General features: G+C 42.5%; 1 protein-coding gene across 1 annotated transcript; it reads right to left on the bottom strand.

The window, feature by feature from the left end:
• Positions 1-681: 681 nt before the first annotated feature.
• On the bottom strand, positions 682-14,200 carry LOC123396162 (alpha-copaene synthase-like). The gene is made up of 6 exons (XM_045091211.1): positions 13,942-14,200; positions 12,973-13,348; positions 12,580-12,798; positions 12,268-12,406; positions 1,270-1,518; positions 682-972 (listed from the first exon to the last, which is right to left on the bottom strand). The coding sequence occupies exons 1-6, from the start codon at positions 14,183-14,185 to the stop codon at positions 682-684; spliced, it is 1,518 nt and encodes a 505-aa protein (XP_044947146.1). The 5' UTR covers positions 14,186-14,200.
• Between the last annotated feature and the right edge of the window lie 270 nt (positions 14,201-14,470).

Here is a 14,470-nt window from a genome sequence, read left to right as displayed (position 1 = left end):
GCTAAACTGGTTTGGCGCTCGCTTCACATTGCTTTCAACATCACTCCTCCTAATAGTATCAACTCGTTATTTGGGACGTGGTTACAAGGAGTTGATGTTCAAACTGCTAAACTTATTCGTGTGGGATCTTGTGCACTATTGTGGGCTGTATGGAATTGCATAAATGACTTAGTGTTTAACAGATTACGCGATATTCACTTTTTGCAGGTTATCTTCAGGGCTACCGCACTGATCCGCATATGGTCATTACTCACTCCTGTGGCAGCCAGGGAGCCTATGGTTACTGGGTGTGTCCGTTGGGAGATGGTAGCACAGGGTATCTTCAACCGGTTTGGATGACGGCATATTAACAGGATAGGTGTTTAGTCATCTAGGTCTTATTGTCATCTCCGGTTTGGACGCGAAGCACGCCTTGTATCTTTTTATGCACTTTGTTGCTAGACCTTTCATGTACTCTGCTGAGAATTGCTTTTGTTTTTAATATATGGCTGCATGCATCGCTCGATGCAAAGGCCGGGGCTTCGCCTCCTTTTCGAAAAAAATGTTGGTACAAACTATAGTAGTTGTACATAATAGAATCCATAAAAATTAATACTGAACGCCACCTTCTGGTCCAGCATGGTTTATCTCATATACCATCTATTTTTATTGTAGTGATGGGAATTTTCATGGGGTTGTAGCCTAGAACGTCATTGGCTGCTCAAGCAACAGAGATGTCCGATTTTTCAGTATCGCCGAGTCTGTGTACCCATCAATCTCCTTATACATTGTCTCCATCATCCTTGCAAGGTTTATTACACGGATAAGCAGTGAAGATGGTATGTCAGTCATGGTGAGAAACTCCTTGTTCATATCTTTCCATGCATTCTCCACAACTTCCCAAAGCGATTCACTTGCCACCTCTTTTGTTGTTCCGTACTCTTTCATGTAGCAAGTTACAACAGTGGCAACATTGTTTTTTTCTGTTTCAAGCTATAATACACATGTGGTTAGAACAAAATCCAAATGACATGCCATTGTAGTAGGGAGACTAGCAAACAGCCATATGCTATAATAAATCCAACACATTTTACATCATCATAAATTCATAAAGCGAAGGGCTCTACTACATGAAGAAATATTTGATCACGAGTACACAATGTTGTTGTGTGAAAAATATACTTTTTAGATGACATATTTTGTAAAATAGAAATATTATTGGTTCCTACAGTAGAAAACATAAGTAGTTATGTATTTGTTGTTTATATGAATCATGTAGTGGAATATTACCTCATGCGCAACAATATCATCCATTAGCCGCGCTACAATACAAGAATCCTTTACAATTTGAGGAAACTTAGACATCCATTGTAGAACCTCCTCTGTAATGTTCTCTTCAGATACAACAAAAGCAGTGCAACTAGTAGCCCAATAAAAGCTTGTAACGAGTGTCACCTTCAAATGATCTTCCAAGGGAGGTATGTACTTGTTATCTCTCCAATAAATTTCAGTCAAATAGCCTTTGCATACTTCATTAATCTACAGTAAAATAGATATTTTAACTAACGGGCTTATGAGTCAGCTGAAATGAGGTGCTTCAAAAGATATTTTAATTAACGTGCAGCTGAAATGAGGTGCTTCAAAAGATGTTTTAATGAACGTGCTAATGAGTTACCCAACCGCGTTAAAACAATCTGCAGGCTGTACACAGGGCCGACTCTGAGAAGGGCGCCCTGGGCCCCCCAAAGTGGAGGGGGGTCGTATGTATATCTCTACACAGTAGGCCTTCAACGTATGTTACGGTAAAAAACATTCACATATTGACTGGGCGAGATGAAGCATCTGCCGTATATCCCGTAACACACGCATTGACTGTTGGACACAGGTCCGACTCGACGAGTACTTTCGGTCGAGACGATCTCGTACGCGTAGCCACAGAGAGCAAGCAAGCACGTAAGCCGCCGGTGGATGGATAATCACGTAACAAAGCTAAGCAGCCAAGCTAGTAGCTGAATGGTTTGTTCACGTGAAGCTAGCTAGACGAGACTAGCAATCAGACGGATGCAAGTCGCCGTAGATAAAATACGTACACGAGAGACAAGTTCCGGCGTGTGTTGGCTCGAGAGACAAGTTCCGGCGTGTGTTGGCTAGAGACCCATATCGAGCCTTTAATTGTATTGCTTTGATCTGATTTTACAACTTAGGGTATATCTATATTTATACTAGTACAAAGCTAGCTAACCCAATCCTACTCGGATGACTGTTCCTAGTCCATATCGGACAGGACTCGTGGATTATTCCAACAATCATCCCCCTAATCACGATGTCCTCACTTCACAGTTTGGACGTCGATCCTTCTCCGCATCTCTGTAAACTTCTGTCGTCCCAAAGACTTGGTCAGGATATCTGCAAGCTGGTCGTCGGTGCAAACATAATTGACTTCAATCTTACCTTCTTCTACGCATTGTCATATATAGTGATACCTTATATCGATGTGTTTGGTCCTGCCATGATGCACTGGATTCTTACACAGGGCAATCGCAGACTTGTTGTCAACATTTAGCACCACTCTTTCTGGTTTCTTATCTGTGAGGTCACCGAGTAGCCTTTCTAGCCACACACCTTGACCCGCCGCGGTTGCAGCTGCTATATACTCTGCTTCACAGGATGATAACGCGACCACCTTTTGCTTTTGTGATAGCCAAGTCACTATGCTTCTGCCCAAGAAATATGCTAGACCCGAGGTACTTTTACGGTCGTCCACATCTCCTGCCAGGTCGCTATCGCTGTAGCCAAGTAGCTCCACCATCTTCTTCTTCTTCTCTCTCAAGTAGACACAACCGAAGTTTATTGTCCCTTTGATGTACCTGAGTATATGCTTGACAGCTGCCCAATTTTCAGTCGTGGGCGCTTCCATGAAGCGAATCACTATGCCAACGGAATAGGCCAAGTCCTGTCGTGTATTCACAAGATACCTTAGGCTTCCAACCACACTTCTATAATTCGTTGCATCAACCGCAGGGGCTTCACTCATTTTGCTAAGTTTATGCCGAGGCTCCATTGGAACATAAGTTAGTTTGCAATCCTCCATGATACAGCTTTCAAATATCTTCTTTGCATATGCCTCTTGACATAGTGTGATCCCATACGGCTTTTGTTGTACCTCGATCCCGAGATAGTATGTCAAGAGCCCTAGATCACTCATCTTGAATAGCTCCTTCATTTGTAGCTTGAATCTTGCAATCTCCTCTTCGTCTGCTCCAGTTATCAAGAGATCATCAACATAGATGCCCACTAAGAGACGATCCTTGCCTTTACCTCGCTTGTACATAGCATGCTCGAGTGGACTTTTCTCAAAACCAAGAGAAATCAATGTACGGACAAGCTTGATGTTCCATGCCCGAGGAGCTTGATGTAGCCTGTACAATGCCTTGTGTAGCTTCAACACCTTGTGTTCTTCTCCTTCTTTGATGTACCCCGATGGTTGCTTCACGTATACTTCTTCTTCCAACTCCCCGTTCAGAAATGCGGATTTTACATCCATGTTATGTAGCCTCCAAGATTCTTGAGCCGCGAGAGCTATAACTAGCTTCACTGATTCCATCCTTGTGACTCGAGCGAACACTTCCTCGAAGTCCACACCTTGCTCTTGCACGAATCCTTTAGCTACGACCGAGCTTTATGCTTGACCAAGTTCCCTTCGGCATCTTTCTTAACTTTGTACACCCACTTGAGCCCTATGGATTTGTGACCGTTGGGAAGATCAGCGAGCTCCCGTACTTTGTTGTCTCGTATTGATCCCAACTCTTCATCCATAGCACAACGCCAACACTCCTCAGTATTTGCTTCTTCAAATTTTGTCGGTTCCTCGACGCTAAGGAAACATTGTCGTCCTCTTCTTATAATTTTGACAGGATTAATAGTACAAAGTGATTCCTCCTGATATAAATCCACCACTAGTCGAAGACGAACTGGTGTCGGCGGACGTTCCCTTGTCTCATGTTCTGTCGAAGACGGGGAATTTTCATCTTGTGGAGTTGCCAAACCCCTGTTTTCTGACGATCCAAGTTCTCCAGAATTAGTTGCACGTACATGTGAACCTTCAAGTCCACGTGCATGGCTTCCTGTCTCACAGCTAGCTTGAGTTGGAGCCATATTCTGGCCACGCCCAGGCCGTGGACTTCCAGGCGTAGCTCCCAGGCTCCTCCCTTGTGGTACGCAGCAACCTGGCCGAGCGCTTCGAGCACTGCTCGGTGTGCTGCACGAGCCATCGCGTGCGTCGTCCGCTGCGTCCTGGTGCGTAGCTTGGGGCGCCTCTATGGTTGCTTTATCTGGCGTGTTCAGCTGCATTCCGATGTCCGGAGAATTACTCGGCGTCGTTGTAGTCTTCGGTTGATTATCTGCATGCTCGTATTCGTTGTAAACAACGTGAAAAATCTCATCGGATATCGGGTATACCGGCTCGGTGGAGTTCCAATTCCATGACCTTGCTTCTTCAAAGACCACGTCACGCGTCACAACCACCTTATTGGTAGAGGAGTTGCACGCACGGTACGCCTTCGTGCCCGCTTCATAGCCAACCAATATCATTGGAGTACTCCGATCGGCCAACTTACTTGTATGTCTGGCCACCGTCTTCACATGCGCCACGCACCCGAAAGTACGGAGATCATCAACCGCGAGCTTATATCCGTACCATGCTTCGTACGACGTCATCCCAACCACACTCTTGGTTGGAGCCCGGTTCAGCAAATAAACGGCCGTATTGACCGCCTCACCCCAAAACTTGCCCGGAATCCCTTTGCTCTTCATCATGCTTCGTGCCATTGCCACCACGGTTTGATTCCTCCGTTGCACAAAACCGTTTTGCTGCGGTGAATATGGCGCCGTAAGATACCGCTTGATCCCATGTGCTTCGCAAAATTCTGTGAATTCACAAGACTTGAACTCACCCCCCCCCCCCCGATCGGTGCGGAGGGCCTTTAGCTTGGCTTCGGATTCTACCTCGGCCGCCATCTTTAATTTCCTGAAGGCTTGCAAAGCTTGGTCCTTCGTCTTCAACAACAAAATCCACATGTACCAGCTGGGGTAGCTGGTGTAATGGGTCCGCACAAGTCTTCATGCACCAACTCAAGAGCTTTACTTGCTCTAATGTTTCCCTCTCTCGGGAACGAGGCCCGCCTTTGTTTCCCAACAAGGCAACCATCACACACCTGCTCAACATGATCAATGCACGGTAGGCCATGTACCATCTCCTTTTGTCCAAGTTGCCGAAGAGAGCCTAGAAATTTAGATGACCGTAGCGTGCGTGCCACTTCCATGCTGAGTCCTCCATGCTTGACAAGAGACACACTGGATCCACATGATCCAAGTTGATGACGTAGAGTCTGTTTGGCGACCTCTGCACCTTCATGATCAGCATTCTCTGACGGTCATACCCCCATAGATAGCCATCTTCGAGCACAATCTTGCAACCATGCTCCTCGAGCTGGCCAAGACTTATGATGTTGCTCTTTTTAGCTTGGGAATATAGTACACATCAGTGAGTACCTTGTGACCGCCATTCTTCAGCTCAAACAGGACAGTACCTCACCCGGTGATGTCAATGGTCCGCTCGTCATCGAATCGAACCGTGCCTCCAACCGAGAGATTTAGCTCAGAAAACTGGTCCTTGTCACCGGTCATGTGGTTGCTTGCTCCCGTGTCGAGGTACCTCACATGCCTCGCCGTGTTCACCCTATTCTTGTCATGAAGGTAAACCTTCTCTTCGTCGACCGTGACAACCTCGGTAGCCGGTGCCTTCATAGCTGGACCATCCTCATCCATAAGCTCGCATACTTCGACCATGAGCATCGTATCGCTATCATCGCCTCCCTTGGCCATGAGAGCTCTTTCCTTCGGTAGATTCTTGCAATCATACTTGAAGTTACCGAGGATTCCACAATTGTGACACCTTACTTTTTTTATATCAAATTTTCTCCTTGGTTTTCTAGCCTTTTCTTCCTATCCAGCGAGGTCCTTTTTCTCGGCTTTCTAGGCTTGGTTTTCTAGGCTTTGCTTCTCCTTTGCTTTACTGCCGCTCATGGACCCACCTTGCTTTCCTTTCGACAGGGCCATCCATTGTGCCATTGTAAGCATGAGATGCTCACTCTCCTTCGAATCGCCGAAGCTGAGACGAATTCTCTCGTCGTGGGCCTTGAACCTTCCGACATGATCCTTGACCGTGAGAGTGTTCAGGTCAAAACATTGCTCAATCGACGTGACAATTTGGATGTAGCGTGCCGGCGCAGCGCGCAAAAATCGTCGGACGATCGCAACTTCTTCTAGGGTTGAACCATAGTCGCGTATGCCGTTGACGAGGTTCTTGAGACGGGCGGCAAACTGATCAACCGTCTCGCTTTCCTCCACCTTCAGGCACTCATAGCTTCTCATCAGGGACTGAAGGTGTGCTTATTTGACACGGTCATGACCCTGGTGCAGGATCTTGATAGTCTCCCATGCCTCCTTCGTCGTTTTCTTTCCGACGAGGTGTTGCAGCACATCCTTCGGCATGACGGAGTAGATCGCCGTTAACGCCTGACGATCCGTCAGGTACTTTGCCGCGCCCTTCGCGTACTCGGTGCCGAAGGGATCGACAACTTCCTAGAACTCCGCTCCCTCCATCGCGACCTCCATGTTCATCGCCCGTAATGCGTAGTCCTCTCGATGCAGCCGGGGGGAATTGCGACCCCCAACCATCGGCATCGGTGCTTTAGCTCCCGCCACAACGATCTCCTTGCCCAGGTTTGACATGATCCTTCAATTACTTTTCAAATATCACGCCAATAAACCAAGCTCTAGATACCAATTCTTGGATACAGGTCCGACTTGATGAGTACTTTCCGTCGAGACGATCTCGTGCGCGGTAACCATAGAGAGCAAGCAAGCACGTAAGCCGTCGGTGGATGGATACTCACGTGTAACAAAGCTAAGCAGCCAAGCTAGTAGCTGGATGGTTTGTTGACGTGAAGCTAGCTAGACGAGACTAGCAATCAGCCGGATGCAAGTCGCCGTAGACAAAATAAGAGACAAGTTCCGGCGTGTTGGCTAGAGGCCCGTATCGAGCCTTTGATTGTACTGCTTTGATCTGGTTTTACAACTCAGGGTACAATTATATTTATACTAGTACAAAGCTAGCTAACCCAATCCTACTCGGATGACTGTTTCTAGTCCATATCGGACAGGACTCGTGGATTATTCCAACATTGACTGGGCGAGATCCACTACCTTGGAGCGAGGCGTTACGTAGGTATCACCCCTTCTTTTCAACTCCCAACCAGACGCGGTGGATGAATTGGGATGCCCGACCACAAGAGATGCCGCTCCGCGCCGGAGCTCGATGGCGGACCGATGTTGTGTTGCCGGCCAGTCGAGTCATCCGCTATTTGTATTACTAACCTTCAGTTTCTGTGGTTTATAGTGATGTTTTCTTTGTGATGGAGGATTAGTAGTGATGTTGTCATGGTGCAGATGTGAAAAGATCAAGACAAAGAGCGAGGTCTGGATGATCATGACAGATTTTTTTCCAGATGAACTGAGGGATGACAACACAAATGGGGTAAATAACTGTTGATTTACTCATTCACACAACTAGGTAAGAATAAATTTGCACTATGATGGCACTGTTGGTATACTTTTTGAAGATACGAAGGGATTTTTTTACCTCACCCATAAGGCCGATCTGCTCTTTTATCAAAATTTGTATTCAAAGTAACAAAATCCAAGAACTAAAAAATGTGCGTTGCAACTCAGCATTTTGAATGGAAATTTCATGTAGGAGTATTCATGGACTCACATCTCCAGTGGAAGAGCTAGGCAAAAGGTTCAGGGAGGGGGGAGGGGGGATGATCATGAAAAATCTAAGGGGCCAACGACTATTTTTCTATGAATCTATGCATGTTCAGAAGAAAATCTTCACAAATATTTCAAAGTTGACCATACCCCCTCCCAAATCAACATAGCTCCGCGGTTGCACACGTCTATGAACCTTTTTGTACCTAATATATACTCCTATAGTTGCAATAGAAGCCTCACAATAAGCATCGCTATGCATTTCCGACAATACCTTTGTGATAGACACATGCACATTTTTCTACTTCCTCTATACTCTCTCCGTCTGAAATTACTTGTCGTAAAACTTGATAAGAATGGATATATCTAGAACTAAAATACATCTAGATACATCCATTCCTCCAACAAGTAATTCCGGACTAAGGGAGTACGCCATTGTTTCGTTGTTTATGTTGAGGGCCTCGGATTTTAGTTTCGTCTCGGGTCCCCGAATTCTCAGGACCGGCCCTGACTGTACAACTTAATCAAATGTGTATCAAACTGCAAAAAAGTTGATTCCCCTACTATATCCCATGGTACCTCTTTACATGATAGATATTCTCCATTTAGTTGACACTTATGTTGATTGTATAACATGAAATATTCTGGTATTGATTCTAAGACATTTCATTATAGTTTTAAAGTAACCGCAATGTTGTAATGAATGCAATATTCAGTCCCATGTTTTGCAGTTAAAATTTATGTTGTGAAGTTCTCTTGTTGTAATATAGTAAACTAGTTTTATTTCTATATATTGTTGGTTACCAAAATTCTAGAATCACTACTGAATTTTGGAACTTTGCCTAGTGCCCAGGGCAGCCAGCAATGTCCAGAAAACACTGGGTAAAGTGTTTGCAGAGTTCACTCGGCGAATAATGTTGGCCAAAAAAGAGTAACTGCCGTCCCTTGCCGGCGTGTCCCACGGTCATAGGGAAAAAGTCGTTGGACTCCGACAGGTAGAGCACAACATCCTCTACACCTCTCATGACACCCAACATCTCATAGGAAAAAAGCCGTTGGACCGGGTAGTCGTGAGGGATGCCATGCTCAACATGACCTTCACGGCCATTTACGAGATGCTATTCGGACCACCGAAGGGTCCACATAAGCTGGAAACAACTACAGAGCAATAGCATGGACGTAACGCAATGCTCGCGGTGCCACTCAGGCTTCATGGAACAACCTTCGATAGAGGAGGTGCGACTGAGCCCTGTACCGCGTAACCATACTCCTACTCCACATTGTCATGGAGGAGCTGGAGGAGCAGATGGTTGGCACGGTCGGTGTGCAGGATGAACTGTCCCTGCTCTTGATCCATGCATGTTGTTAGAATAATCCGAGGCAATCCGTCGATCTACCGAGGACCAAGCAATCACACGAGCAAAACCCCAATATTTGTTAACGAGGTTCACCGATATGGCTACATCCCCGGGGCCTGACTACGGACGCTCCTTCCCGTGACACCGTCACAATACCTCACCCCGACCGCCCGGGCGCCGGCACACGCCGCCGGCTCCCCCGCATACCTGTGCTATTATGTTGGCATAGGTTACATTGTATGTGTCTACCCCCGCTATATATGAGAGGCCTAGGATACAAGTGTCCTATCAGGACACGACTCCATATCCTGTCTAAACACAATACTACTTAGAGTCCAACTGTAACCTACCTTGTACAAGAATATTCGACACAACTATAACACATGTATACCAAGAAGAACCTTGGTGCCGTTGTCGTGGTAGGCTTGTTGCCGGAGCCACCCCTGTTCAGCCTAGACCGACACCGCTTTAGTGTCCTCAACATGATTCTTTTCCTCGCGGCCTTGATCGCCGCTATGTTGTAGGTGGACATCGACCTACTCAAGATAGAGTTGTCCAAGGGTGGAAGATGTTGGTCGGGTTTGATGCAAGATGGCATGCATGAAGGCGGGATCAGCCGGTTCAAGGGCATTGGCTTGGTGAAAAAGAGATAAGAGAAGGAGGGCTTTAAAGAGGGAGAGAGATGTGTGGTTGCATGTTGCCACATCATCGATCTATGGCAGTACCTCCCAAACAATCACATGCCACATGCTTTCTCTCGGCAAAAGAAAAGCCGTCCTAGTGTTTTTAATCAAACACTTGGCAAACATGTTATTCTTTTTTGTCTTGTGTTTCTTTATTTTATTTTTTATTTTTTATCGTTTTCTTGGATAAAGCCTAAACATAGACTGATAAGACAAATACTATTCTTTCTAACCAGTGTAAAATTTTCGTGCACTTCCATTTCGAATTTGAACTGATTAACTAAATGAATATAAATGCATTAAATGGCTTAAATATAGAAAAATAAACTCCACAAAATACCAAATTTTGACATGAAACATGTAACAATGTATACTCAATGTGGGAAAAAAAATATTAGGGCCAAGAAATGAACAAACTGTCACTTCGCCTTGAAACTTGACCCACCTTTGTCGAAACTAGGACTCTTCCTCGGAGATGGTCCAGTTTCTAGGTAGTGTACGTAAGTGATAACTTTTGTGAAACCTTCTAAACTTTTTACCACAACCTATATGAATCATATAATCATATCATGCCAAGTTTCATATTTTCCAGAGTTTTTTCGCATTTTCTATAATTAAAAAAGAATTAACTTTCATTTTCCAGTTCGACTCTTCGCACCGAGATTTGGAGTTCCTTTTCTTTTCTTGGATAAGGCCTAAACATAGGCTCAATAACGTAAATAAGTTTTTTAACCAACACTTCCCAACAATTTGATGCACCATCAATTCATATTTGAACTAATTAATTAAGTGAGAAGGGATGCACTAAATGACTCTAAAATACCAAACGGGCCCCAAAATGCCAAATTTTGACATGGAGCATGTAATGGTATAACTTCAGTATATAAAAAAAATTCAAGGTGAACCGATGAAGCTACCTATACTTTACTTCGAACCTCACATGTTCCCTCTTGAACCTAGGATTCTTTCTAGGAAATGGCCCAGTTTCTAAGCGATGTATATTCCAGGTGTTGTGAAAAAACATAATTTTTAACCACAACATGTATGGACCACATAATGGAAACATGCCTAGTTTCGTTTTTTAGACATCGTTGCACTTCCGGAATTAAAAACCCAATAATCTCCATTTTGCGGTTTTTTCCTAGCACCATGAGATTTGGTAACAAAAATAAGATTTTCAACGCAATTTTGACAAAATTTTCATGCGCTTGAAATTCAAAGTTTAACCGTCTCCATCAAATAACTAAAATGCACAAAATAACTTAAATATAGCAAATGAACCCCCAAAAATGCTTATTTTTTTACATAACATGTGATCATTTATATTCAGCGCAAAAAAAACACAAAGGTAAAAATATGCAATTGTCATTTTAAAGTCCCTCTTGAAACTATGCTCTTTCCGGGAATGATCTAACTTTTAAGCAATCTATGAAACAACTTTTGTAAAGGCAGTTCAATTTCTATCACAACCTATATAGGTCATAGAGTGGTACCATCGCGAGTTTAATATTTGTTAGACTTCTTTGCATTTTCAGAATTAAAAGAGAAATAATCTCCATGTTTGGGATCCAGTCTTGGCACCCAAATGTTTGTAATTTTTTTTTCATTTCTTGGATAAAAACTAAACGTAGACTAAAGAACACTAATTATATTTTTCAACCTAATTTTCCTAATATTGCATGCACTTGCAGCTGAAATTTGAATTATATCCACGAAATGCCTAAAAGTGTAGTAAATGATAGTAAAGAAAAATGAGGGTGAAAAAAAGGAAAAGAATAATAATGTAGAAACAAAAAAGCATAAAATGCAAAATAATAATAAAAATAATGTACAAAAAAGAAACAAAATAAGGGAGTGGAAAAGTATAAAAATGGAGAAAATGTGCCTAGTGGAATTTGGCAAAGCATGCATCTGCCAAGTGGCACATGGCATAAACTTGGCAAACGTGTGGTTTGATGAGTGTCACTCTGTTGCCTAGCTTTTCCTTCCTGATACTCAGCAAGGATCATGTTCGACTAGTAGCCGACGAAATGCACCCGAACAAATAATTTGCACTATGTGGAGTTCTAGATTCCAATAGTGAATGATGATTTTAAAATTCTCATTCAACTAATAATGTAGCAAGAAATATGTGCTTTGCAAGGCATTTTGTTACTCTACAAAGGTTTTATACTTTCATGATTTTAGAAACACAACACATAAAATCATAATGCCGCTATACAATTACCGTGAATTATTATGTGTCCAACATAATTATGAAATGTTGTCCTACGTTGAAAGTAAGCATGTTTGGGTTGCAAGAACATGAGATCCACTGGGCATTACCACCACTACATCTAACACCAATCCATGCGTACTCAAACCAAAGACCGTATAATGAAATTGAGTGGAGCATAAATATAGAGTTGAGCTCGTACAATATTTTTGATAAAGTTAACATTTCTGGTTGCTATGTCTTTTGGAAGTGCGTTCTCTATTTCAATCATGGTGCCAAACATAAACCGTGCATAATCTTCGTAGCATTCTCCGAGTTGTTCAACCTCCTTCATGTCCCACCTACAATAATAATCACTATTAGGTGGTCCTCGTATATGGAAGATACATTTCTAGGTACCTAATCATAAAACAAGTGTACATTTAACTAGCCATAATTGCTTCAACTTGAAAGGTCGCAACACCACCTTATCAGATTAACTTGCGGTAAATCTTTTAAAATTAGTAAAACAAACCTTTGCATGACATTAGCGAAAGGTTGCAGCTCTTCCCACACACCATAATTGTCAAAAGTGTCATCATATGGTGTAATTGTTGCTATAAATTTTGCTAAAAACTTTCTAGCCTTGGCATATTGTGGTTCATAATACACCCCGAGTGCCCAAAAGTATGATTCTACTGGTCTGTGCCTTGCATAAAATAATCTCCGTGGGGATTCCTTTTCATAATACCACCTTCACGAGAAACAAAGATTGTCAACCATCTTATCTTTCAGTGCAACTATTTAACGTAATGATATATACTATGTTTGAAGATAAATGAACGTCTCAGCAAAATGAAGAAAAGTTATTATTTACTATGAACGTGATTACTCTTAAAAATTAATGACTTCATTATGTTCGACTTACTCGCATATTTCCCTCACTTCTTCCCTGTAAAGGCGTTGGAGAAGATAAAAATTCAGTTTTGCGAGTTCATCTAGTGTTTCATTGCATTCTTCTGTATCTTTCTGGTATAGAAGGATATATAACCTAGCCTCCAATATTTTCATCCTACGGAAGCATGGTGTCTCAAGAGCATGTTTCACTTTATCTGCAAGTGGTTTTTCAAGACGGTCAATTCTTGATTTTAGGAGACTCGTTGTTTTCCTTTGAGCATCTTCGAGAAATTGCTCATCTGGTGTGCCAAGATGAGTTGCCTCATAAAGTGCAAGTAGAGCTCGTGCATCACGTTGCATTGTGGCCTCAAAGTCCTCTTGGTTTTGCATAAAGCTTTGGAATACATCTGATAACACGAGAACATTAGCTAACTGTTGTGCAAAATATTGGAAACGTATTAAAGCATACTTGAATAATATTCGGACAAATTTGAGTATGAAATATATATGATGTGTCAAAACAGGTTAACATCGCATCATTTCTGCGAACAGTAGAAAATTGAGTAAATGTATTACCCAGGTATGCCACTCTATGATTAATCACATATAATTGTAGTGTATTTTCTACGGGAACTAGCTACATGCCCGGAAAGTCCAAGTTATCGTTTAACTAATCATACGTTGAATATCTTGTGTACACGATTTATATATTGCCGCAAAGTTTCTATAGATAACTTCCATATTTTGTAAGTTATTTATAATCATGCAGCCCAATATCCATACAACAAAATTAAGATATGTATTTGTTACACGAGTTGATGTACAACACAAGCAAGCGAGTTCATGTCCTCAAGCTACCACAGTTTTTTCAAAAGAGAAAACAAAGTTAAACTATATCTAATGTTTATGTCACAACGAGTGTCGATGCATGTCTATGCGTGTAAAGAAACCAATTATCTTGATCAATTGAATGAGCTGAGATTGACAAGAAATATATTACCACAAGACATGTAACACCCGTCTTGCCTCAGCAACCTAAACTGAAGGGAGATGCCATGAAGGTTCTCACAGTCAAACTTCTGTGAGGAAAGCTTATGTAGTTTCAAATCGATTTCCTCTTTGAAATGGTAAGAAACTCCGAGACGCTGGAGTGCATCGATCATCTTCAGCTCAGCCAATGGATCACATAAGGTGAGTAACTTGTCCCTTGCTTCGAGTACTAGCTTGTCCCGTCGTTCAGTCATCCATTCTATTGAGTTCTACAAAAGAACAAGGTAGACCGAGGTGGTCACACATGAGCTCTCAGTATATACGAAGATAGACTGCATATTCATATATACATCTCATCACAAATGTTCTTTTTTAATTATTCTGACCATCTTCTTTCCGCAAATGTTTAGACTGGTTTATACATAACATCGTTGCAGTTTTTACTGTAAATATTTTTATAACACCATAAATTAATAACTTTTTGCTAAAATCAACTGGCATTACATCATAAATTTATAACTTTTTGTTAAAATCAACAA

This window comes from Hordeum vulgare, chromosome 5H (assembly GCF_904849725.1).
Source record: "Hordeum vulgare subsp. vulgare chromosome 5H, MorexV3_pseudomolecules_assembly, whole genome shotgun sequence".
Lineage (NCBI taxonomy): Eukaryota > Viridiplantae > Streptophyta > Magnoliopsida > Poales > Poaceae > Hordeum > Hordeum vulgare.
The sequence above is the reverse complement of the archived record's forward strand: the minus strand, read 5'-3'. Positions and strand labels throughout refer to the sequence as shown.

Excerpts from the sequence above, each read along its gene's own strand:
- LOC123396162 (XM_045091211.1), bottom strand. The coding sequence starts at position 14,185 with ATGACTGAACGACGGGACAAGCTAGTACTCGAAGCAAGGGACAAGTTA. Across the intron at positions 13,349-13,941 it reads CGGGTGTTACATGTCTTGTG|ATGTATTCCAAAGCTTTATG; the intron begins GTAATATATTTC and ends TCGTGTTATCAG. Across the intron at positions 1,519-12,267 it reads TTAACTTTATCAAAAATATT|ATTAATGAAGTATGCAAAGG; the intron begins GTACGAGCTCAA and ends ATTTTACTGTAG.